Below are 27,110 nucleotides of genomic sequence, written 5' to 3'. Positions count from 1 at the left end.
GATGGAGGAAACCAGTCTTGAGAAAAGACGGCTCAGAAGGGAATAAATACCAAGGCACAGAAAAAATGGTCTCAATTGTCATATTCCTGCTGAATGTTAGAATAATTTTCAAATTATTCAACAGTCAAAACAGTTTTTGTGAAATAGTAGAGTTTCCATTCACTTGAAATCTAATATCCGAGCAGGAATTGGACTCAATGGTCTAAATAAACTATATAAATAATATAATGTACAATTCTATGACAAACAGTCTGGTGTAAAAGGAGTCTACAGACATGAACCACTGGAAAATGTGTGCGTGTGTGTACGTGTACGTACACATGTGCAATATCAGAGAAGTACATTTTCCCCATCTCAAGCTACCTGCTACTTACCACAACAAAGTCAATTTATTTTGGAGCAGTAATTTCAGTGACAACAGAATTAGAACTCTGTGAGGGGAAGATTTTTATAAACTATCCCAGCCAGGCAAATATGAAGTTCCATGGCCCCTGCATTTTTAAGACAGATTTTGTATTAAGAGCAGCACACGTAAACATATAAACCCTTGTCCGACATGTAAATAGTATAACTCAAATCCAGAATTCTCTCAGGGAGGCAGAACAGTAACTGAAGACACAATGGGCACCAGAGACCAATTCCAAAAGCCATCAAGAAAAAAAAAAACTGCATAAAAATGGACTTCAATGCAATTATTGTAGACACACGCATAGATATCCATATATTTTTTTCTTGCTCAGAAATGGAAGAAATTGTGCACTGGATATCTGCAGCATGCACTATTCTCCCAGGCTGTGCAGCTGTTTGGATTCAAAATGGGAATAATGATTCCAGGTAGGAGGAACACTCCCATGGAACCTATTGAAAACTACTTAAAACCTCTAAGAGGTTTAGGTACTAAACCTCTTTAGGTGCTAAGAGTGTTAGGTACTGCCCAATCCAAGAAAAAAAAGACAAACTGCAAATAAATATTACGTGAGTAGCTTCGGATGCTCTTTAGCATTGCTGCTTGTTCAGTGTAATTTGTGGAAAACTTAATGGCAGGATTCTAGGTTAGTATGAATGTGCTTTCAATCTCCTTCTCCAGACAATAGGGCTAAAAACCCTTCCATTTATGTATGGTTTAAGGCTGAAATGAACCCACTTGTGACTGAGGCCATACCATAACTAATTATTGGTAGCCAACGGCGCCAGAGGACAAAGTGTTATCACCGTGTTATGTGGGGTGGGAAGATCAGGATTCCTAAGACATTTCAAACAGGGTCTCCATGATTTCTTCTTATTAAGCCTTTCAAATATCTTCCTTGTTTTGTTTCTTGACAAAAAAATAATAATGGGAAACCACAGCTCCATTTTTCAACAGTTTGTTGCTGAATTTCAATAAACAGAATGAGTTCAGGGGATCTGGGATAAACAAAAATAAAAGAGGCCTCATGGAAGCATATAGCCTGATTTCTCTTATCTTTCAGAAGCAAACGTGTTGTGCAAATGCTAGTTTAAAGTCACATTAATCACAGAAAAAGCCCAATATCGTTTCCTTAACATCAGTGGATTTTTCAAATTAGTGGTCCCTATAGCAAGCTGACTTTGGAAGATGAATGAATTTTTGCAACAGGACTACTTGAAGGGAGATGGCAACATGTTTATACAGACTAATCACTTATAATGAATCCATGTGCAGGCAGTGTCTTGAAACTACAAATAAAGCACAAAATCTAAACAAAGAATCCATATCAGCAATGCACCTGAACTGGTATTTTCCAAGAGCAAATTTATAGTTCTACTAGAAAATAGGAAGGCCTCGGGTCTCTAGTTCTCTCAAAAAGAAATGACATTAAGGTAAGCACAATTAAAATAGGAATGTAGAGAACACTAGCAGCATTCTGTAGTGTTTTTTAATTCAAAAGGGCTCCTCAAGGTATAGCAAAGCCACCACTGTACCCAGGTTCGAACGCCAGAGATAAATTAAGAGTTTCTTGGGCATGCTATCCCCCAAAGAACTCAAGTGATTGCCATTGGTTAGCTAACCACGCTATGCTACCCACATGGTGATGATTGCAGTTTGAGTGTAAGGTGTGATTGTGTGAAATCCAGTGGCAAGCCTGCTTAAATTGTCATTCAAGATGCTGTGAAAGAGTGAAGGTGTAAGTGACTAATATGAGATGGGGATGATGAAGGGGGATGCATTTCATCTTCCAGCTCTTTCGTTTTGTGTCTTACGATTACAGCAACCAAGTGCACTGCAGAAGGACTACCAGACAGGCTGGCGCATGCACTTCCTATAGTGCCAATCCTTTTTTGTTTTTTTTAAATATAAAAAGACTTTTCCCTCAAAATTATCCTCTCTTTCTTGGAAAGATGTAGTTGACGTCCAATGGCACCTCTAAGCCTTTCTGACGGGACCTCAGAAAATTAAAACACAAGAGTAGTGCAGAAAAAGAACCTCATCTCTTGTCCAGTAATTTTAATCAACTGGGCAAGCATCCAAGAGAATAAAGCACCTTATTCAAACCAAAGGTATCTTCGTGGAATCTCCTTCCTCCCGGAAATGATCAAGAGCGCGAGCTCTATTTTTGCAACTTTTTTTCACCAAGGCAAATTCTCAACATTTTTCCTGCCTTAGCTGCAATCACCTGACCCCTGTGAAACCTGGCTTCCCTCTTATCTGCCCCATGTACTGAGATGAACCTGTAAACACGTGAGCTCAGTGATCTGAGGTACTTCACATAAAACTTACTCAAGCATCAGTCTTCTCCTTTCAAAACATTAACATAGGGGGGAAAAAATGATTAGGAGGAGAAGTCACTCTCGACTCTCCTCTCAATTTTGTGAACTCTTTTTTTTTTTTCCTTCCTCCTAAAGCAGATGGTTTGACAGAAGCTACCTCTGAACAACATCACTGATTTCTTGAACACAAGACAATAAGTTATTAAGTACAGGGTTTGTTCCGGGCAGATTAGCAGCCATCGAGGACACCTGCAGTTCCTGCAGGCTGAGTTCCAGTTTGCTCACGGCTTCCCGGAAAGCAAATTTGTTGCGCGTTTGAGGGATGCAATCCACATAACCTGAACAGTAATCTAATAGTTGGTGCCCAGTATCCACCAGCTGGCTATTGGTGGTAGGTTCTGCGATGGCACTGGAGAGGAGGTCTGCGCATTCCAGAAGCGCCTCTTTGCTGATCTTGTCTGCCGAGATTCTCTCCGCGGTCTGTTTGGTCTTTCTCAGAGCAACTTTAGCTCCCGCTGTGCCGTTGGCCATTTTAGCAGGTGACGAAGACAACGGTGAAGGCACTTGGGGTGGAGGCATGATTGGCCTTCCAGCTTTTCCACCGGTAGGTGCCGCTGTTGCCTTTTTGCTGCCCTCGCTCTCTTGCCCAGGCTGTACCAATGCTCCGTTATCCAACTCTTCCACTGTCTCTGAGGTACCCGGAGGCTGATGAAGGAGCCTCAGGACTGCTTGCGGTGGCGGTGGCGGAGGAGGGGGTGGAGCACACTTTGGTTTTATCCGCCTGGGTCTATCCCTGTCGCTAGAAGCAGCGCCCTGATGCTCAGACAAGAGCTTGAACCGATTCCCCTGAGAGTCTGTGCCGATGAGCTGCACCTCAGCTGGTGTATGCTTCAGAGTAGGTGAGATGAGAACGGGCACTTTGTGATTATGAGTGGTTGGGAGTATTGCTGCAGCCTTGGCTGGAGAAGGCCAGCCTGGTTTGTCTTCCCCTTCTACGGAACCTTGTCGCATCCCACTGTTTTTCTCTTTGCTTTTCAGGCTCGCTGTCGCCGTGGGCCCTTGGCCGTCCTTCTCCGAAACAGATGTGTCCACAGAAGGAGTCCTGAAAGGAACGGCTGTCGCGCCCCTCGGCAGCAGTTTAGTTTTTGGTCGGCTTCTGGTCAGCGTATGAATCTCTTCACTCCTTTTAGGGAGAAGATCATTGGGCTTGTCTGTGTTCTCCTCGGGCTCGGAGGAAGTGGATACCGTCCTTTCCAGCTGGACTTTGGACCGGTGGCAATTTCGGGGAAGAGTCATTGCCATTCTCTCCTGCTCAGGAAGACCTGCAGACATGGAAGATGTGGAGTTTGATCGGGGGAAAGGTTTCGAGGCTTCATCACCTCCAGTGGGCCTCCCAGCTCGTAAGCCAAATGTCTTTTTAATCAGGCGAGGTGTAAAGAAGCCCGTGAGGCCTGACCAACCACTACCAATGCTTGTGCCCCCACTGCTGCCGCCGCCGCCACCGCCACCACCATCTTCCCCATAGAAGTTCCGTTGTGCAAAGCTCCCAATATAACACTTGGATAAGCAAAGATTTCCATCCTGCTGGGAGGGAGTAAATGAAAATCCATCAATATGCTGCAATGGACCAACTCCGGAAAAATTACCCGTTAATTCGTACTTCTTATGAGCCTGATTTTCCATTTCACGGAAGGAACTGCTACGTTTGGGAGGTGTGGGAGCGTTTTTCTTTTTCATAAAGGAGCTAAAGAAACCACCTTTTCTGTCTCTGGTAAAGGTAGTTTCTCTAGTGTCTTCTAACAGGCCACTCGGTGACTTGTCTCTCTGTTTACGAGGTAGTGCTGGGGATCCGCTGGTTTGCTGTGTGCTTCTGATAAAACCTAGACAAAAGAACAGAAATGTCTGCTGTTCAGGGTGATGCAGTAACTTTGTGCCTCCTTCACACTGAAAGGAGAGGAAACAGCCTTGCTGTTCACCAGAGAAATACTGATATTTAACTAAATATAAAGAATGGGATTTGGTCTGCAGAATTATCCATATATATATATATGTGTGTGTGTGTGTGTGTGTGTGTGTGTGTGTGTGTGTGTGTGTGTGTGTGTGTGTTTTATTTGTGCTGATAAATAAATAAAGGGAAACTGGTATAGATCTATTTCAAGCTATTTAGCTCTCATCAGCTAGCCATACCCTTACTGGGATTCGAACCTGGGCTAAATTGCATACTAGGCAGAGTTCTTAGCCATTAGGTATGTATGTATGTATGTATGTATGTATGTATGTATGTATGTATGTATGTATGTGTGTGTGTATATATATGTATACACACATACATACATACATATATACACATATATATACATACATACATACATACATACATACATACATACATATATATATATATATATATATATATATATATATATGTTGTATTTGTGCTGATAAATAAATAAAGGGAAACTAGTATAGATCTATTTCAAGCTATTTAGCTCTCATCAGCTAGCCATACCCTTACTGGGATTCGAACCTGGGCTAAATTGCATACTAGGCAGAGTTCTTAGCCATTAGGTATGTATGTATGTATGTATGTATGTATGTATGTATGTATGTATGTATGTATGTGTGTGTGTATATATATGTATACACACATACATACATACATATATACACATATATATACATACATACATACATACATACATACATACATACATATATATATATATATATATATATGTTGTATTTGTGCTGATAAATAAATAAAGGGAAACTAGTATAGATCTATTTCAAGCTATTTAGCTCTCATCAGCTAGCCATACCCTTACTGGGATTCGAACCTGGGCTAAATTGCATACTAGGCAGAGTTCTTAGCCATTAGGTATGTATGTATGTATGTATGTATGTATGTATGTATGTATGTATGTATGTATGTATGTATATGTGTGTGTGTGTGTGTGTGTGTATATATGTATACACACACAGACATACATACATACATACATACATATATACACACATATATACATACATATACATACATACATACATACATACATACATACATACATACATACATACATACATATATATATATATATATATATATATATATATATATATATATATATATATGTTGTATTTGTGCTGATAAATAAATAAAGGGAAACTAGTATAGATCTATTTCAAGCTATTTAGCTCTCATCAGCTAGCCATACCCTTACTGGGATTCGAACCTGGGCTGTATTACATATTAGGCAGATGTGTTAACCGCTAAGCCACAAGGTTCTCCTCCTTTATCAGCTGAGCCAGGGAAATAGGTATGTATTTTAGTGTCACAACCCCTGGTATGCCCAAATATGGGAGGAAGCCTACTGTTTCCTTTCTCTGTCTATCGGCTCGTCACAAGAGACCATCCAGACAGAAACCCAATATTTTTACTGTTGCCTTTGTTACATTTGTGTTGTATTTGTGCTGATAAATAAATAAATTGTGACACTAAAATACATACCTATTTCCCTGGCTCAGCTGATAAAGGAGGAGAACCTTGTGGCTTAGTGGTTAACACATCTGCCTAATATGTCATACAGCCCAGGATATCTGATATATATATCAGATATTCCCTAGCATATTATACAAATGAGTAAATTTCTCTATATTATGTTGCTTAAATTTCTTCTGTTTTATTATGCTATACTGCATTCTTAGCAAGAAAAGCAGTTAATCTACAATTGACTGGATTTAGGAGGGGAAATATTAAGGGGGGAATATAACTATGCCATTACTTTTAATACAGAAGTCAGATTAATTTAGGAGTTTGTGCATTCAAATTGATCTAATATATAATCTAAATAGCTGACCAGATATTCTGCTTCCTCCACCATAAACATGGAGGGATGTTTCCATTTTTTTATGTCTATTCACCAGCAGAACAAATGTAACATCCCATTTTAATTACTTATGGATATTTTAACCTGTTCTAGAAGATTGGTGCACCCTTCACATTAGATTTCAAGATTTTTGGGGGGGGAGAAGATGAGAAATCATGTGCAGCAATGTTAGTTGTGATCCAATTTTTCAGAATTCTTTCCCTTCCTTTGAAACATTATTTCCCAGAACCTGAGTTCCCGAGTCTGGACCACTCAAATAACATACCTGGAGCAGAACTGGATGCAGAATGCTCGATGATCTCCTGTGCTCCTTCAATGTTCTCTTTGTTTTCTGTTTGTTTTTTTAAGGTTCTAGTCTTGGAAGGAAGTATAGGTAATCGAGGCAAATATGGAACTATTGAGGAAGAAGATGCGGTCCTTCCAAGTTCTTCGGCCACTTCTGTAATAAGCATGCATGAAATAATTTGTATTCATTAATTACAGGTTGCTTCAGTCAACCAAATCTAAGCAAGAGGAGAAACAGCTGAAGTCAATGCAACAATAAAATACAACGTGTGCAACAAAACCAATATGGTACATGGCTGCAATCAAAAGTTTATTATTAACTGTGGAAATGATTAAATGTTCGTTGGGACAGAAATGCCTTTTGAAACAGTGAAGTTTTTGGAGTGTTATGTTGCCCCTGGGGCAGGTTATTCCAGAGTGTGGCGCTCTTATAAAGAATACTTATTTTGAGGACAATTGTCACTGTACCTTGCATAGTTTGGATCTTTTGTACACATTCCGTGCCCTCTGATTTTATGGGCAGATCTATATAGGATGAGTGGTCTTGAAGACACGCAAGGTACATAGGGCTTTATATATAATGACTGACACACTGAAATGCATTTGGAAACATATTATTAGCCTGTGCACTTCCTACAGCAATGATATTATATTGGTATTTGGTATTTATTCGATTTGTAGGCCACCCTATTCCCCGAAGGGACTCAGGGCGGCTAAACAAAAAACAGGGGAAGGGGAAAACAAATACAGAAAATAAGACAAATAGGACAGTGATACAACAATTTAAAAAACACAGCAAGCACAGCAAATTCGAGTAGGGGGGGGAACTCACCCCCAGGCTTGCTGGGACAGCCAGGTCTTAACGGCTGTCTGGAAGGCCTGAAGGGTGGCGAGGGTCCAAATCTCCACGGGGAGCTCGTTCCAAAGGGTTGGAGCAGCCACAAAGAAGGCCCTCCTCTGGTTGGTCGACAGCTGGCATTGGCCGGCAGATGGAGGAGGCCTAATATGTGGGATCTAATGGGTCTATGGGAGGTAACTGGCAGGAGGCGGTCTCTCAAGTACCCAGGTCCGATACCATGTAGAGCTTTATAAGTAATAACTAACACCTTGAAGCGTATCCGGAGACCAATAGGCAGCCAGTGCAGCTCGCGGAGGATAGATGTAACGTGGGTGTACCGTGGCGCACCCACAATCGCTCGCGCGGCTGCATTCTGGACCAGCTGAAGTCTCCGAACACTCTTCAAGGGCTGCCCCATGTAGAGCGCAGAGCAGTAGTCCAGTCTTGAGGTCACAAGGGCATGAGTGACTGTTGTAAGATACTCCCGGTTTAGGTAGGGACGCAATTGGTGCACCAGGCGAACCTGGGCAAATGCCCCCCTGGTCACAGCCGACAAATGGTGATCTAAGGTCAGCTGTGGGTCCAGTGTTCGGATTGCCCAACTGAAATTTCCAGATGGTGTTCGACAACAGTCCTGAATGAAATTATAATAATCCATAAGGGAGATGGAAAGGATAAGAGGAACTATCTTCAGTGTCCTATCTAGGTAAGGTTACATTCAGTTCAATAACCAAAGGTGGACAAATGCTTTCGTTCTAACAGGAGCTATGAGGACCATCAAAGTCCAGGTCTGCTTCTAATGGGGAAGTAATTACACTGAGAGTCACAAATGATACAATCAATGTATTATAGCAGAATTGGTGGGTTTCTAAATGAATACCCACTCTTTCTTGCCAAGGCTGAATATGAGTCAGTTATACCACATCCAGGCCCTGACAGCCAACAGGTGATGGATGAGGGCTTTCACTGCAACCCTCAGATAGGGATGCACAACTAGATTTCGGACTGCATAAATGGCACAATTAGCCCTGAAGCAGCATGTGATGGGTTGCACAAGAACCCATTCTATAACATCCCACTCAGGAAGGAACACAACCACCATAATATAGTTACTTCAACTATCAATATTTGATTGAGGCAGAATATAAATGTAATAAATAAATAAACAAATAAAACAGGTGGTCCAGTAAGTAACACACAGTACCAAATACTGCCAAAAGGTTTAGACAAGCATAGTTAAGTGATCTGAAGATGAAAAATATGGTTTCAATTCTATGTCCAGGTCTAAATCCTGATTGCAACGAGTTTAAGCAACAGCTTTTCTAAACCTCTTTGTAACTGGTACTCTACTGAAACAGAGAACAGCAAAGGAAAGAAAGAGCTGGTGCTAATAGGTGATGATACAGTGAAGTTTCTATATTCAGTTGCATAATGAGATAGTTTGAAGGATGTCAAAATGCCAAAGTAGCCATATATTAGGCCATATAATATAGTACTAACAGCTAGGTAGCAACATACTATTTTTCAGAGTCTAACAATTCCGAAGTGTGGTTTCTAAAGAATCAAACAACAGAATTATAGAATGCCTTGAATTTTATTTGAAAGAAATTTTTAGAATGTGTAGAAATAGGAACACAGCAGTGTGACTCATTGGAGCAGCTGTTTCTCTTTCTAGAACTTCATAAGGGAGTGGGCACAGAATAGGGCACCTGGTTAAGTTACACTGGTACATAAAAGTTAATTTTATTTAAAATAAAACTAGGTTGAACATGAGGCAATTCAAAAGTCATTCTATCCATCTCTATAATTCTACATAGATTTTCCAAGAAAAACTATGCTCTAATCCACATACTGATCCACAACGTAAGGAAAAAATGACTTTTTCTAAGAATATACTGTAGTCCCAACAAATTCCTTCCAGCTAGTTTCAACTTGTCAAAGAAATGAAAAGTAATCTATCTGAAATTAAGTAAGATCATGATTGTAGCAAATCATACTACATCAAGATATCTGATTTATGGATCAATTCATTGGTGAATTATGATTTAACTGTATAGATGAGCTTGAGATAAAATCTATAGCCTCTCAAGAGTTGTGAACTACAACCTTGTGTGACTTAATAAGAATGACCAAGAGTGCTTCAGCTTGGAATTCAGCAACATTTGGCCATAGTTTCCTCACTCTGGACTAGGGGAAAAGAACTTGGTAAAACTAATTTAAACCATTATTCTCAAATTAATAAGTGGACCAGACCACAGCTGGTTGTTTGCAAGGGAAATTGATTCAACAATTTTGTATCATTGTTGATATGAAAAAAAAAACATACACACACACACTGTATATTTCTTGGGAAGAAATACACCCAAAAAGTGCATATGTATTAGAATAAATAAATACATGCTTTGGCTTGAATATCCTTCCCCCCAATGAACAGATGAGGAAAAATAATAAACACAAGATTTAAAATCTCTTCCTTCCCACATTAAAGCAAAGAAAGAATGAGGATAAATCACAACTTTAGGTTTGTGTGCAAGTCTTCTAGTTCAGTGGTCCCCAACCTTTTTATCGCCGCGGACCAGTCAGCCTGTGATAATTTTACCGTGGCCCGCTGAGCGCGCGCAGGGGTGGGGGGGAGGGGTGGGGGGGCGTTGTTCACGATGACACATTGATTGTTTATATATCAGATTGTTTTGATTAAACAACTTTTATTTTATTGTATTTAAACATGCCTTACAAAATAAAATACAATTACATAAATATAAAGTGCTTTAACATTTTAACAGTTAAACTTTAACTAAGCTCTCTAGTTACTAGAATCTACTGAATCAATGAGAACCCTGAGCTTGTTTTTCTGCAACGAGACGGTTCCATCTGGGGGTAATAGGAGACAATGACACCCGAAGTGTCTTGCTTATGTCCAGTTTATTTCGTTGTTTTGTTTTGGTTGCTGTCACTGCAGAAAACCCCGCTTCACACAGATAGGATGTTGGAAAAGGCAAAAGGGACTTAAGAGCTGTAGTGGCAATCTCAGGATATTCCGCCATGACTTTAATCCAGAACACCGGCAGAGTTGTTGTCTCAAATGCAGTTTTAAGGTCGCCGTCATTTGCAATCTCCAGCAGTTGATCTTCTTCTTGCACAGACATGCTAAATTCGTCTGGTTTGTTGACAAATGGGTCGCGGATCCATTCCTTACCAGTTCGTGGGTCTTTTGTGGTTGGGAAGTAGCGCTCAAACTCTTCTAAAAGCAAAGACAGGTGATCGTGCACCAACTGGGAGAATGAACGCTCAGGCTCAGTCTCTCCTAAAATCCCCGCTAATGTCTGAAACATGTCCAAAATGCCTCTGTTCACACGCCGTCCCCACAACTCCAGTTTGGCTTTAAATGCAGCTACTTTGTCAGCCAACTTGAAAACAGTTGTCATTTTCCCCTGAAGGGACAGATTGAGTTCATTGAGCAGGCTAAATATGTCACACAGGTAAGCCAGTTTTGCAAGCCATACCTTGTCACTGAAATGTGCTGCCAGTGGTGACTTCTTTTCTGAGAGAAATCTTTGCAATGGCTCTCTTAATTCAAACACCCTGGATAGTGATTTGCCTCTGGATAACCATCTTATTTCTGTGTGTAAGAGAAGGCATCTGTGCTCTGTGTCCATCTCCTCACAAAGCTGCTCAAATAGACGCGAGTTAAGGGCGTTTGCTTTGATGTGGTTAATAACTTTAACCGTATCATTAAATACACTGTTAAATTCTGGTGACATTTTTCGGCTTGCCAGCATTTCCCTGTGAATGATACAATGTGTAGATTCGCACTCAGGTGCAACCTCCTTAATCCGAGCGGTTAAACCAGACAGCCGTCCGGTCATGGCAGCAGCTCCGTCTGTGCATATGCCGACACAAAAGGACCATTTTAGTTGTCCTGATATATAACCATCCAGTGACTTGAACAGTTCTGCTCCTGTGGTGTTGGTTGGCAAAGATAGTGCACATAATAAATCCTCATGCACATCCTCCCGATAAAGATATCGCACATAAACAAGTAGTATTGCCTTGTTGTCGATATCTGTAGATTCATCAACCTGTAGTGCGTACCACGGTGATGTATTAATCCTCTCCAACAATTGTGTCTCAATGTCTTCAGCTATTTCATCAATGCGCCTAGTCACGGTGCTAGCCGACAAAGGCACATTTGCTACCTTTTTTACAGCAGCCTCTCCTAAAAGTTCACGACAAATGTCTTTAGTGGAGGGCAAGATCAATTCTTCACCGATAGTGAATGGCTTTTTAGCCTTAGCAATACGGTTAGCCACCAAATATGATGCTCTCAGAGCATTCTCCTTTGTTGCTGTGGTGGCCCTCAGAAATATCTTCTGTCCTTCGTGTTCCCTTTTTTTTCTTTCAAAATACTGCAGGGGTTTGTCTTTTAATCCAGGGTGCTTGGCATTCAAGTGGCGAAGCAGTTTTGAGGGTTTCATTGCCTCATTAGAGAGCCGCTCACCACAAACTATGCAGAGCGGGGTTGGCGCGTGGGAATCACCTATCCCGATAAATCCATATTTCAAGTAGGACTCATTGTATTGTCTGTTAAAAGTTTTATATTTCTTTGATGCTGAAGGCTCTTCTTCTGTCTCTTCACTGGGCCTTTTCTTTTTCCCAAAGAAACTTTCTAACGACATCTGTTTCGCTAATTTGTGGGTTAAATTTGAGCAAAAACAATATACACCTACACCAACCACTGTAAAAATGAGAAAGTACCAGTGAAAAACGAGAAAAAGATGCAAAACATCAGCTTGCCCTCCCCCCCAAAAAATGTACCGACCCATTTTTGTAGTTTTGTTATAGCTGGAGTTACCCTAGTTGGGGAACACTTGTCTAGGTAAGTATTTTATTAATGTAAAAAAACTCCCAGCCCGGAGTACCCCTTTAAGTAATCCATATTTCAGTAAACTGATCTACCGTCAGGCTGTTGCTTGTAAACTGGACTAACTATTTCTAGTTAATTTCTAACTATTTGAATGGAAGATTATATGCTTATAGTTTCTATTCTTTTGTTAACACACAACCACATTTTTATTCTTCTACAGACACCATTTTTAATTACCAGGATAGTACACCAATGACAGCACCATGATCAGAAAATGTTAGATGTTGCATTATTTTCAATATGTATTTGTAAATATATGCCAAATAGATTGCAATCGCTTTCTGGACTTCCTTTAAATTTGCAGGTAAATGCTGCAATAGATATATAGCTCCCATCAGATTGATGATCACCCAAAAATGTTATTCATTGAATTCACTGTGAATCCTTTCTTAGTAAGTGCATTCAAGCCAGCCTACTACTAGCTGGTAGCCTCTCTGTCCATTCACCAAATTATCTGGGACAGGGGTGTCAGAGTGACATCGAAAATGTCAAGGTAATAGCCATGACTATGAAATTAAAAGCCTATTTATTCTTTTATTTGCATCACATAAAAACCAAGATGGTTCCCATCTTGAATTTTTCTAAATACATCCTACATACAACCATGATGCAGGAGTTTTCATTCAGCAAGAAAAAGGACTTGAGCCAAGTCAACATCTGGAAATCTTATCCCAGTCATATCCAACCTAGCTTATTTTTTGAGATCACCTCAAGGCGAGCTGGAGCGGGACGCGCTGCGCCACGAGTTGGAGAGCTTGGAGAGGCTGAGCGCGAACTTGGAGAGCTGCGTCTCAGCCACGTGGAGGGGCTGTGGGCCGACTGCACCGCTCTGGAGGCGCTGCTGAAGCAGCTCCTGGCCGAGCACGAAGGGCTGCAGGAAGCGCGCAAGCCGGGCGCTCCGAGAAGCGGCAGCTGGCCTCCGACTACACGCTGGTACTGAGCTGGAGCTGCGCGCAGAGCCTGGAGCGATACGAGGCCGAGTTGCGGGCGCTGCAGGTGCTGGAAGGGGGCTGGAAGGGGGCTGCCTGGGCCAACAGGACCTGCGTGCGCAAGCTGCGCACGCAGAACCAGGAGCGCGCTGGGCGAGCGGCTGGAAGAGGGGCGGCTGGCGCAGCAGGAGAGCCACGGCGCCCAGCTGAAGTGGAGAGGCTGAGCGCCAGGAGCTGCCGGGAGCTTTGCGCGCTGGGCGAGCGGCTGGAAGAGGAGCGGCTGGCGCAGCAGGAGAGCCACGGCGCCCAGCTGAAGTGGAGAGGCTGAGCGCCAGGAGCTGCCGGGAGCTTTGCGCGCTGGGCGAGCGGCTGGAAGAGGGGCGGCTGGCGCAGCAGGAGAGCCACGGCGCCCAGCTGAAGTGGAGAGGCTGAGCGCCAGGAGCTGCCGGGAGCTTTGCGCGCTGGGCGAGCGGCTGGAAGAGGAGCGGCTGGCGCAGCAGGAGAGCCACGGCGCCCAGCTGAAGTGGAGAGGCTGAGCGCCAGGAGCTGCCGGGAGCTTTGCGCGCTGGGCGAGCGGCTGGAAGAGGGGCGGCTGGCGCAGCAGGAGAGCCACGGCGCCCAGCTGAAGTGGAGAGGCTGAGCGCCAGGAGCTGCCGGGAGCTTTGCGCGCTGGGCGAGCGGCTGGAAGAGGAGCGGCTGGCGCAGCAGGAGAGCCACGGCGCCCAGCTGAAGTGGAGAGGCTGAGCGCCAGGAGCTGCCGGGAGCTTTGCGCGCTGGGCGAGCGGCTGGAAGAGGGGCGGCTGGCGCAGCAGGAGAGCCACGGCGCCCAGCTGAAGTGGAGAGGCTGAGCGCCAGGAGCTGCCGGGAGCTTTGCGCGCTGGGCGAGCGGCTGGAAGAGGAGCGGCTGGCGCAGCAGGAGAGCCACGGCGCCCAGCTGCAGTGATCATGGCCCCCGGCCGCTCCGCGGCCCGGTGCCAGGTACTCCGCGGACCGGCACCGGTCCGCGGACCGGGGGTTGGGGACCACTGTTCTAGTTGCTCAACTTCGTAATTCTAACATTTCGTATAGGTTTGAACTGGACAATGATCTAGATTGTTTTATAATAGAAATCCAATTGCCTAACAAAAGGTACTCAAATTATTGTGATTACATTGGCTAAGCAAAAAAGCCCAGTTTATTTCAAAAATATAATAGAAACTTCAGAATAAGTTAGCAAATTGGTCCTTACCTTCAGAGATGCTAGAATCATGAAACATGGTTTCAAAAGCTTGGTGAGTTTCAGCAAATGAAGGTCTGTCTAGGGGACTCCATTTCCAACCTGCAATGTCATAAAAAAGCAGCAGGGAATTATTATTTCCATTAGAGTTTGCAATCTAATTCCCACTATTCTGGAGCAAGAGTGTCTTCCACTGTAACTCTGACAACATTTTAAAGGTTCTTATGATTGTTTATTGCATTCTATTTTCAAATACCTTAAAATTACTGCCAACATTTCTGAATGTAAAAAATACCTTGAATATAGCTGTATAGTCTGTATTCCCTTTGCAGTACTGATCAGCCAGATATTTTTGTTTGTTTGTTTGTTTTATTGTATTTATATGCCGCCCTTCTCCCAAGGACTCAGGGCAGCGTACAACATTAAAAAAAACACATATTACAAAAGTTTTTAAAAAATTAAATAGAATATCCAAAACAAACCCAATTAAAATTAACAATAACATTTTTTTTAAAAAAAATCAATTAAAATTAACAATAATCAATAATTTGTTTTGTTTTGTTCAGGCCAGGCTGGCTTGCTGGAAAAGCCAACTTTTTAGGGCGCGTCGGAAGGACCCGAGGTCGGGGATTATACGAAGCTCCGGGGCAGCTCATTCCAGAGGGAAGGCGCTCCCAGAGAGAAGGCTTTCCCCCTGGGAGTCGCTAGCTGACACTGTCTGGCCGACGGCACCCTGAGGAGGCCAACTCTGTGGGATCGCACTGGACAATGGGAGGCTACCGGTGGCAGTAGGTGGTCTCGTAGGTACCCTGGGCCTAAGCCATGGAGCGCTTTAAAGGTCATAAATAATACTTTGAATCGCACCCGGAAGACAACCAGCAACCAGTGCAGGCCGCCTAAAAGGGGTGAAACATGGGAGCACCTAGATGCCCCCACGATAACCCGCGCAGCCGCATTCTGGAACAGTTGAAGCCTTCGGGTGCTCTTCAAGGGCAGCCCCATGTAGAGAGCATTACATTTTTGGAAGACCCAGATAAAGGGCTTGAAAGTAAAAACCTCCTTTACCTTGAATGTCTGGTATTCATGATGCTGAAGGTTCCGTTTATTTATGATGAGTAATATCTGCCCATTCTCCACATATTTGGCTAAACTAAAGTCATGTAAGTTGCTGGTCAGAACAACACTGAACTGCTACATGACAAATAAACATGCCTTCATTTGAACCTTCACAAATTTCTTCTAATAGCAGCAAATGGGTAATTGAAAACATTTAGAACTCTCAAGCACCATTTATAACTTTTTGGTCTTTTTTCTGACCAAAATAATCCAGATGCTTTAACTTTACCTTTTTTTTTTTTCATTTATAGAGTACAATATTTAACTTTCTGGCTGGTTTGTAGCTGTTTTTAGTGCTCTAATTTTAACTAGTTAGCTTTTAAGGTAGAGCAAAATGATATCCCACATCCTTGGGGTTATCATTCTCTTCTACCTTAAAAGGCGTACTTATTCCACTTGAATAAGTGAAATAACTTGAATAAATATTTCTGGAAATTTCAACTGACACATAAGGTCTGAAATACAGGTAGTCCTCAACTTAGGACCACAATTGAGCCCAAAAGTGAGTTTTGCCGCATTTTTATGACTTTTCTTGCCACAGTTGTTAAGTGAATCACCATACTTGTTAAGTTAATACCATAGTTGTTAAGTGAGTTTGGCTTTCCCATTAACTTTGCTTGTCAGAAGATCGCAAAAAATGATTGCCTGACCTTGGGACACTATAACCATTCATAAATAACTGAATTCTGAATTCTGATCACATGACCTTGGGAATGCTTCAAAGGATGTAACTGTGAAAAACGGTCATAAGTCACTTCTTTCAATGCTGTTGTAACTTTGAACAGTCAGTACACGGACTAGGGATTTCATCCAATTTCCAGCAATTCTATTTTTATTGCAGACACCCATACCAGAGGCTATACACTGTTCAGGAGTTTTTCTCATCTCTGTTAAACCCATTGTAGTTTTAAGAGGACGTAGCCCACTACAATAAGGAAGCAAGAGTAGCAAAGTTCCCTTGACAGGCTAGTGAACGAGTCCATATCTGTGTTTTAAAAGAATCTTAAAAGGTTTCCTCTCTGCAACCATGAAGCTATGAACTGTGATTTTCTATCAATTCTCTTCCAGCCGTATTAGGAAGCATGAAACATTTATTCAACCTCCTCAGCAGAAATCAATGTTAAAGACCATTCAGTTTTACAGAAGCTGTCATTACTAACAGTGTTTCTGTTCACAAGAAACAGCCTGTATGTCAACAAATTTATTATCGTATGTAATAATAAATGCTAAATGTACTTGGAAAGTTAGTTACCAATTCTTTCTATTTGCTTGTAAAATAAAAACCAGAGCATTATACTCACATGCTCTCATGAGTTCATAGACCTTTGGTGGGCAACCTTCAGGCTGTTCCATCCTGTAACCTTTCTCCAACAGATCATAAACTTGAGAAAGGTCAATCCCGGGATAGGGGGACATTCCATAAGTGGCAATCTCCCACAGCAGTACTCCAAAAGCTGCAAATTAAGCAAGAATGTTTTAAAGCTGCATTGTTTAAACAACACTGATTCTTCTTATCAAGGTATATTGAACTTCTTAACTAAAGAAGTACTATCCTGAGAATATAAAAATAGCTCAATGTAACCTTATAATCCTGATTTACTTACATAAAAGAACTTTGTACTAAACGACTTTTTCTCTCTTACCCCAAACATCTGATTTGATTGAGAATGTGTTGTAGGCCAAACTTTCCGGTGCTGTCCATTTGATAGGAAACTTTGCTCCAGCATGAGCTGTATATGTGTCTCCTGTCATCAGTCTGCTTAATCCAAAGTCAGCTACTTTCACCACGTGATTTTCTCCCACCAAACAATTCCGAGCTGCTAGATCCCTATATAAGCAAAAATTACAAGAAATTACCATATTTTTCAGAGTATAAGACACAGCTTTTTTCCTCAAAAAAGAGGCTGAAAATCTGGGTGCATCTTATACATCGAATGCAGTATTTTTTGCATCCCGAAGCCCCACCCCTTCACCAAAATGGCCGTGCATGCCCTTATGGAGGCTTTCAGAGAGCTCCTAGGGGCTGGGGAGGGCAGAAATGAGCAGAAAATGGTTTTCTGTCCCCCCCGCCAGGCCTCAGAAGCACTCTTTAACCCTCCATAAGGCTATGCATGCAATTATTTTGACGAAAATGGGCCTTTTTTGTTCGTTTTTGCCCCCTCATCCCCCAGGAGCACTCGGCAAGCCCCCCCCCAAGGCTATTCATGCCTTTTTTTAAAAAAACGGGCCTGTTTTCATGAAAAACGGGCCATTTTTGGGAGGTTTACAGAGTGCAACAACTTTTTTTTTCCTTTTGGAAGGCTCTTTAACTGATTGATGAGAATTACATTGATCAAGTGGTGTGCCAGCAGCACCAAAATCTTAGGTGCTGGAGAATGTCAGCGATTTCCTTCTCCAGAACATGGATAAATACACCTGGAAACATCTACCTACCTACCCATTCTCTCTCTCTCTCTCTCTCCCTACCTACCTACTGTATTTCTCTCTCTATCTCTTTCTATTTCTCTCTCTCTATTCCTCTCCCTACCTACCTACACTCTCTCTCTCCCGACCTATCTACTGTATTTCTCTATCTCTCTCTATTTCTCTCTCTCTCTATCCCTTTATCTACCTGCCTACTTCTCTCTCTCTACCTATCTACTGTATTTCTCTCTCTTTTTCTCCCTCTCTATCCCTCTACCTACTTTTTTAAAAAAATTGCCTCTTCAAAACCTTGGTGCGTCTTACACTCCGGTGCGTCTTATACTCCAAAAAATATGGTAGCACCCCTATTTTATTCATTTATTTGTATCCCATCTTTATTATTTTTAGAAATAACTCAAGGCTACGAACATATCCAACGTATCTTTCTCTTTCTATACAAATATATTTCCCCACAAATATCCTGGAAGTGTATGACTGGTCCAAACTAGGATGTTAGAGGAGGCATACAAACATTTTAAGACTGGATTCATTGAGATAAACTGGAAATTGTTAAATAATGACTTCTGAGAATCCACAATTTTGGAACTGTGAGAATCTACAATAAATACTATTTTTTTTTAAAAAAATACAACATTCATTTAGGAATTCTAGGGAAGTAATAGTAATAGCAGATATAGTAGCGGAGGACATAGCCGATGGTTGCAGCAAAAAAGTTCAGTTTCCTAAACTCTTGTCTAGATCAAGGAGAGAAGATCACCACAAGTGGTCCTTAGAGAGACTCCTTGTGAGACCATAAAACAGGAGTCTTTGGTGGGTTTCAGAGTCCTGGAAGCCAAAAGAAACTCAGCTTTGCCCAAGCCGTAGTTGAGAGCCTTCAAACAGACATTGAGTTCACACATTTCCTCTTAATCATTTCAGGAAATGCCTTGTTAACTGCTTTTGGGAAACTAAGAAATTTTAGAATGACATTTCATCTTATGGTGTGATTTTTCTTCAATCCTTAGCAAAAGAAATTTTGTGTAAGCTTAAGAATTTGAAGAAATGTTTTTATTTTGAAATAAACAGCAAAAGAATGAGTAGAATGTTGATTTTTAGAAAGTTACAAACACACAGAGTGAGAAACTACGGTAATTATAAAGATCCTTACGAATTGTTTAAAATCCCATTAAAAATATATGAAAATTTTGAGACTAAATATAAGAATGTAATAGATAAGCATTGGACTAGAAACCGGGATATCATGAGTTCTAATCTTGCTTTAGGCATGAAATCAGTTGGGTAACCTTGGACCAATCCCTCTCTCTCTGTCTTAGGAGGGAAGCAATGAGAAGCTACTTCTGAAAGATTGCCAAGAAAACTACAAGTCAGTATTGATTCAAAGGCACAAAAACAAATAAACAAATCCTAACTGGCTATGCAGGCAGGAAATTTGAATTTCCAAGCAAAAGTTGGAGCTTGTTTGATAATGCACTTAGGCATGTCGGCAGGTTCCTTACACAATTTCAACCAGATCGGAGAACCACACACTATCTAAAACCAGGACAGAACAATTTGGATGATTTTACCTCTAAGCAGTTTTATCAACACACAACACACAATGCAGATCTAGAGATTACAGGGATGGCAGAATAAGCTAATGCTTTTGCTCTAAAAATGAGAAATACTACATCTATTGTTCCTGCTCATTGACAAGATGCTTCATTTCCCCAGCATCTTTCGAAAAATGTTGCGCATAGGATCTATTCTCTCCTGCTGCAAATGCTGCCAGCTTCTACATATTCAATGAACCTTTTATAAACTATAGTGATGGAAAGGAGACGCTGGCATCTCCAGCCGGTTTTTAATTCATGTAGCTTTTTATTGAAGCACTCTAAATCACTCTTGGCAATTCCTGCAGTTCTTGTCAAGATGTTTTCTATGCACCCAAGTAATTCAGTGTTTACTGGCAATATGGTTCTGTAACGGAAGAAGCACAAGCTCACAAGAATAACTCAAATAAGTATTTATTGACAGACATTCCTAGCAAAATAATATTCATCAGGTCAGAAAGAGTTAAAAATGAGTTAAAGGCCAACAACAAGGAGAGAAGAAATCCCCACAGAAAGTATGAATAAAAATAAGCCAATGAAAATGAACTCTAAATGAATTAGCACACACAGGAGGATTTCCTTTTTATGCAACGCACAATTTAGTATTTGAATTTGCTATCAAGAGATGGTGCTGGCTACCAGCTTGACTCGCTTCAAAAAAAAATTGGACCAATTCATGGAAATCATGGGATCAATGGTTATTAGGCTTGACAGAAGTGTGACTGCTTTTGAAGGAGATCTGTGGGGAAACTAGTAGGCTTCCTTGTGCAGCCAACTGATCACTGTGAGAGAGAGAGAGAGAGAGAGAGAGAGAGAGAGGGGGAGGGAGGGAGGGAGGGAGGGAGGGAGAGAGAGAGAGAGAGAGAGAGAGAGAGAGAGAGATCTGTGTGTGTGTGTGTGTGTGTGTGTTATTTGTGCTGATAAATAAATAAAGGGAGACTAGTATAGATCTATTTCAAGCTATTTAGTTCTCATCAGCTAGCCATACCCTTACTGGGATTTGAACTTGTGCTGAATCCCAGTAAGGGTATGGCTAGATGATGAGAGCTAAATAGCTTGAAATAGATCCATACTAGTCTCCTTTTTTAATTTATTTATCAGCACAAATAAAACACAAATATAACAAAGGCAACAGTAAAAATATTGGGTTTCTGTCGTGATGGACTCTTGTGACGAGCTGATTGACAGATGATGGAAGCCGTTAGCTTCCTCCCATAATTGGGGCTTACCAGGGGTTTTGACTATATATGTATATAGTCAAAACCCCTGGTAAGCCCCATTTATGGGACGAAGCTAACGGCTTCCATCATCTGTCAATATAAATATAAATATAAATAAAACTAGGGCAAGATCCCTGAGATTTTCTTCAATTCTAATTTGAATTGAAGAAAACTTGGAATAAGTCTGATCAATCAAATCCTATTATAGCTTCACCCTCAAGATAATGCACTGCAATTCACAGCTACATTCTTACATTCCTGCTTAATATTGAATGTCAAGGTTTTCTGCTGACCTGTGAATGAAATTCTTCTTTTCCAGGTACTCCATGGCAGAAGATATCTGGGTGGCCATATACAGCAAGACAACAGCAGTCACTTCTTCCCGATTGCATTCTCGTAGATAGTCCAGCAGGTTCCCATAGGGCATATATTCGGTTACGATATAAAAGGGGGGTTCTAGGGTGCACACACCTGAAGAAACATAGGAGAGTTGGTAAATCCTTATGTACCTACAATTGTGCAATAAAATCTAATCATTAATTGTCAAACTGGCAGTACTGCATTCTACATTAAAATAAAAGGGGGAAAGATTTCTCACAATTAAAAAAAATCCATTTTAATGTTGTTTTTTTAAAAAATCTCTAGCAATACTACAAAGATTTCTGCACAGATAATTTTGGCACGATAAAATTTCAACAAGATCAAAAAGCAACTAAGGAGAGAGCGGGGGGGGGATGGAGGGACAGAGGAGTGGGGAGAGAAGGAGGGGGAGAGGGAGGAGGGAGAGAAAGAGAGGGGAGGGAGAGAGAGATTATTAACAGTACCCTAATAGCCCCAGCATTGCAATGTGAGATTGCTGCAATGCAATGAAAAGTCACAGTATAATGGCCTAGCAAGATCATGACAATTATGTCAAAAAGAAAGATAGAGAGAAAGGTCAGTAAGATGTAGTGGCGGAGGGGAAGGAGGCATGAGAGTCGAGGTGGCGCAGTGGTTAGAGTGCAGTACTGCAGGCTACTTCAGCTGACTGCTAGTTCGGCAGTTAGGCTGTTCAAATCTCACCGGCTCAGGGTTGACTCAGACTTCCATCCTTCCGAGGTGGGTAAAATGAGGAGCCGGATTGTTGTTGGGGGCAATATGCTGACTCTGTAAACCGCTTCGAGAGGGCTCAAAGCCCTATGAAGCGGTATATAAGTCTAACTGCTATTGCTACTGCTATAAACAAAGCGGGTCCAAATCTTCATCATATGACTGTGGGGAATTGGTCATAACTTTGAGGACCAGACATAAGCCCATTTTTAATGCCATTGTAACTTTGAACAGTTGCTGAACAAATGAATGTTAAATAAAAACTACCTGTAATTACATATGGTCCTCTGTTTAATTAAAAAAAAACTACTTCAATAGTTCATTTTCTATTTCTGGTGACAGGAATCTCTCATCCATAACTTTCTACTTAGGTATTAGAAACGAAACGAAACGAAACAGCAAGACAGATATATAGAAAAATCTGTTTGCCATCAAAATTAAGCAACAAACCCTATTGCTTTATTTTAATGACAAATTTGTTAGCAAAAAGACATCCACATGCCTCTAGTGTGGATAACAGGTGGCCCAGCCCTGATACACACGAAACAATGCCAATTGTTGTTTCTCCATTAGCAAGATGATTCTATAATCTGGATGCCTTAGTAATATTTCTAGTTCTTATGGCTATGAAGAAAAATGGGAATATATATTGCAATAAAAGATTATTTATTGAGAACACAACAGAGACAAAAGACTACACTAAATTTTGGGCTGGGAATGAGGGTTACAACTGGTTGTAGCTTAGAGGTTTTGTTTGCTTTAACCATGGTTCTGAATCTACTTTTTAAAAAAACCATTCCTTTTAGGCATTTGCAGACTAAGAGATGAATTTCAAGGGTGAAAAATAACAAGGGGCCCTTGATTGTCAATTCCACCTCTGCAACTGCTTTAAACCCATTTGCGCAGGTTCACAGATTTGGGGAAAACCAACAAACACAGACGCATTCATTCACATAAAATATAGGAGACAAAAACTGCAAAGATTGCAGTGGGAGGTAGTTTACTTTAAGCAGATGTAGTCTTTTCTAACAGTATAGCAATCAAGTTTGTGGAAAGCTGGAGAGAAAAGCTCTCATGCCTAATGAGCAAACACACTTTCATCAGAGGAAAGCTTTCCATATTTAGAGTTTTGCTCAAACTGGTTCAGAGTAAGTAAAACTTAAATACTATGCCTCAACTGTTTGATGTGTACAGTTGGAATGCAACAAATATATATTTAAAACAAAAAGAGCAGTATGATCAGATTTCTACACTCACCTAATAACTGTACTAGATTTGGATGCTTGATTTCCTTCATGACAGAAGCTTCTTTCAAGAACTCTTCTACCTCCATAGTATCTTCCTGGAAATTGGATAAGACATGCATCCTCTTAATAACCACAATTAATTTGTCTTGATTACAAGGGGGCAAATGACAGACCAAGGTATATAGCCAATTTCCCAGCTCTTTTTTTCCTGGTTCCCAACCCAACCATAATATATAGGAAAGTAGGAACATACAATGGAAAGATCACATCCAGGAGATCAACACTTCTGCAATCATGACTTTCTGAATCTTTCTAAATCCAAAAAGGTCTAACTACTGGCTTCATTGTATTTCCGGAAGTGATCAGCCGGTACCTCTCTGTATCTGCTCCCAAAATAGGTATTCACAGGTACATTATCCCTTAATTTACATTAAATATTTCAGTAAAATTTAGTTACAAACATGTGAACTTTTCCATATGGTACCTCAAGCAAATGATGGAACATATTTTCACTTCAAAATACATTTTTTGAAAGGTTAATCTCTGCAGGAAAGGCTTTTTACACATATATACTCTGAATAAGTCTGTGAGCTGTAGCAAGACAGACATAAAACACTGTAGCAAAACTGAGATGCAGGATCCATGTTTCTGATAGTATATGTTGTGTTGTGACTCAGCAGAAGTTTGCTGTGAGTTGAGTCGGGATGCAGGAATAACAATGCAGTGCTTTAATGGTGCCACGCCCTGGTTGCAGAAGTCAACGTTCATTCGTTCATGGTTCGTGGTTCATCGGTCGTGGTTTGTTTGTGAGAGAGGCACTTGGATAAGTGATTTGCTTTCTTTCTGTAAACCTGGTGTTGCTGTAAGAGCTCTTTGTTTTTGCATTCTGCTGCGTAACCTTTTTGTCAGAGACTTTATTTATGTTTATTTTTGGGCTCGCAGCCAGCATGAGCCAGGACTGATAAAGTTATTTCCTTTTAAGTCTGTCTGACTGTCGTCTGTGAATGAGCAAAGAAGGGGGGGTCAGAACAGTGTTGTATATATGTATATGCACAGTGGTTGTCCTAACCAAGAATTTGAAATTTCCAGCTTACAGAAAGAAGGAAAATGTCAGCCAGTTTTAATAGGCACCATTTCCTAAATGTACAGAGGGAGAGCATCACTATCTGTACAGGTAATCTTCAATTTAGGAACATAACTGAGTCTGGAATTTCCATTATTAAGCATTGTGGTTGTTAATTGAATTGTGCTCAATTTTATGATGTATTTACAATGGTTGTTAAGCAAATCTGGCTTCTTCCATTGACTTGTCGAAAATTGGCTGCAAAGGGTGACCACGAGATGCCGAGATGCTGTAATCATCACAAATGCCTGTTGATTACCAAGTCCCTGAATCACAATCACGTGACCACAGGGATGTTATGATAAATGCAAGGACTGGTTTGCAAGTCACTTTTTTCAGCACTAATTGTTAACTTCAAACAATCCCTTCATGAATGAATTTAAGCTCAGGACTACCTTTAAAAATCTGCTCGTACTAAACAGCCCAAGTTCGCAAGGTTTATGCTTTTGTAGCCACAAACCTCTGATATTCATGACATCAGCAGGCAGTCAAGTACTCTAGGCCAGTGGTCTCCAACCTTGGGAACTTTAAGACCTGTGGACTTCAACTCCCAGAGTTCCTCAGCCAGCTTTGCTGTGGACTTCAACTCCTAGAGTTCCTCAGCCAGCTTTGCTGTGGACTTCAATTCCCAGAGTTCCTCAGCCAGCTTTGCTGTGGACTTCAACTCCCAGAGTTCCTCAGTCAGCTTTCCTCAGCCAGCTTTGCTGTGGACTTCAACTCCCAGAGTTCCTCAGTCAGCTTTCCTCAGCCAGCTTTGCTGTGGACTTCAACTCCCAGAGTTCCTCAGTCAGCTTTCCTCAGCCAGCTTTGCTGTGGACTTCAACTCCCAGAGTTCCTCAGTCAGCTTTCCTCAGCCAGCTTTGCTGGCTGAGGAACTCTGGGAGTTGAAGTCCACAAGTCTTAAAGTTGCCAAGGTTGGAGACCTCTGCTGTAGGCCTAGCAGAGTACACTTCAGATGCATTTCAATAACACCACAATGCTCTCATGACTGCAATCATACCTTGAGTGTTTTTACTGCAACTGTAAGGTTATATTTCTTCCATACTCCAACATACACTTCACCATATTGTCCTCCGCCAAGTTTGTGCTTCATGGTGATATCTGTCCTTTCCATCTCCCATTTGTCATGGATGGGGGACACTCCATAGACTGTGGGCTTATTGCACTTGGGTGCTGGGTAGTGCAAAGTTGTTACAAGGCCATCAGCTACCGTTGAGTGGTGGTGAACTAGTTCCGCCAATGTGTTAAAGCGACTTTCAGCTGTCACATATACCTGTTCAAGAGGAAATGAAGACCTTATATAAAGTGGGCGGCATGAAAACATAAGCAAGTGAGAAAAATAATAATAATTCTTCTCTCCAAATCATTCTCCTGAAACAAAATAAGCAAAGGTTTATGAAAACAAAACAAAGCCTTATGAAATATTCCGAGTATTAAGAGGTAGTCCTTATTCTTGAGATTACTCTCACAATGCAGAAAATACAGGGGAAGCAAAGACAAAAATGAAAATCTGTGGTTAGAAGTGGGGAAAGAAAAGGTTATAAAGGCCCGTGAGAATCTTTTGTTTTTTGTCAGCAGCCAACCTATCTTCTTCTTTCCTGTAAAAAAGGGGAAACAGGGCTACATATAGAAACCTAGACAAGAGTGATTTATGGGGAAGATGGTGGACTGAAGTTTGCTCTGAAAAAAGTGGAGCCAACATTTGCAGCCATGAATAGAGACCGATGAGTAGATTGGCTCCTACAATCCTCTCTGGATAAAGAGAGAGTACAATATTGAAACAAGCTGTTCTCCTTCTGAACGCTCTTCAGGAGGAAACTGCAAGATAGTGGTTTCTGAAAGAGGGATGTGCGAGTTTCATATATGTTAATTAAGAGAAGATGAAGAGATTATGTTAAGGGTAGGAAGTTGCTTTATTGGAGGACTTCTTTTTCCTTTGCCTTTTTGCACTTTTTTCTTATTTTAGTCTGTATTATTTTTATTGCATTTAAAACTTAATAATAGCAATAGCAGTTAGACTTATATACCGCTTCATAGGGCTTTCAGCCCTCTCTAAGCGGTTTACAGAGTCAGCATATCGCCCCCACAGTCTGGGTCCTCATTTCACCCACCTCGGAAGGATGGAAGGCTGAGTCAACCTTGAGCCGGTGAGATTAGAACTGCTGAACTGCAGATAACAGTCAACTGAAGTGGCCTGCAGTACTGCACTCTAACCACTGCACCACCTGCAGTACTGCACCCTAACCACTGCGCCTATTACACCTTTTGTAATAAAATTATTGCAAAAAAAAATAGAAATAAATATTTCTCCCTTAATCTCTTTCTTTTCTCTTTTTGGGAATGCATGCATACCTTCATACTTTAAATGTTATAATCTAATTCTGGAGTGGAAAGCTTCCAACCATTGGGCTTAATTCAAGTTTCACAATCCAGTCCATGGAATATTTCTGACACGCAGCCTTTCAACCGCAATTCAGGTAGTCTTTGATTTCTATC

General features: G+C 41.3%; 1 protein-coding gene across 1 annotated transcript in view; it reads right to left on the bottom strand.

The window, feature by feature from the left end:
• Nucleotides 1-1,628: 1,628 nt before the first annotated feature.
• ABL2 (ABL proto-oncogene 2, non-receptor tyrosine kinase) overlaps nucleotides 1,629-27,110 on the bottom strand; it is a 61,279-nt gene continuing 35,797 nt past the window's right edge. The window contains exons 4-11 of the mRNA XM_087726837.1: nucleotides 25,615-25,887; nucleotides 23,502-23,586; nucleotides 21,449-21,626; nucleotides 17,566-17,750; nucleotides 17,224-17,376; nucleotides 14,819-14,908; nucleotides 6,880-7,053; nucleotides 1,629-4,607 (exon numbers count right to left, since the gene is read on the bottom strand). Coding sequence (XP_087582963.1) covers nucleotides 2,881-4,607; nucleotides 6,880-7,053; nucleotides 14,819-14,908; nucleotides 17,224-17,376; nucleotides 17,566-17,750; nucleotides 21,449-21,626; nucleotides 23,502-23,586; nucleotides 25,615-25,887 — 2,865 coding nt within the window. The 3' untranslated portion in view covers nucleotides 1,629-2,880. The remainder of the gene's footprint in view (nucleotides 4,608-6,879; nucleotides 7,054-14,818; nucleotides 14,909-17,223; nucleotides 17,377-17,565; nucleotides 17,751-21,448; nucleotides 21,627-23,501; nucleotides 23,587-25,614; nucleotides 25,888-27,110) is intronic.

The sequence above is a fragment of the Thamnophis sirtalis genome, unplaced genomic scaffold (assembly GCF_051295495.1).
Source record: "Thamnophis sirtalis isolate CommonGarterSnake01/CBP01778 unplaced genomic scaffold, rThaSir2_p1.2 scaffold_12, whole genome shotgun sequence".
Lineage (NCBI taxonomy): Eukaryota > Metazoa > Chordata > Lepidosauria > Squamata > Natricidae > Thamnophis > Thamnophis sirtalis.
The sequence above is the reverse complement of the archived record's forward strand: the minus strand, read 5'-3'. Positions and strand labels throughout refer to the sequence as shown.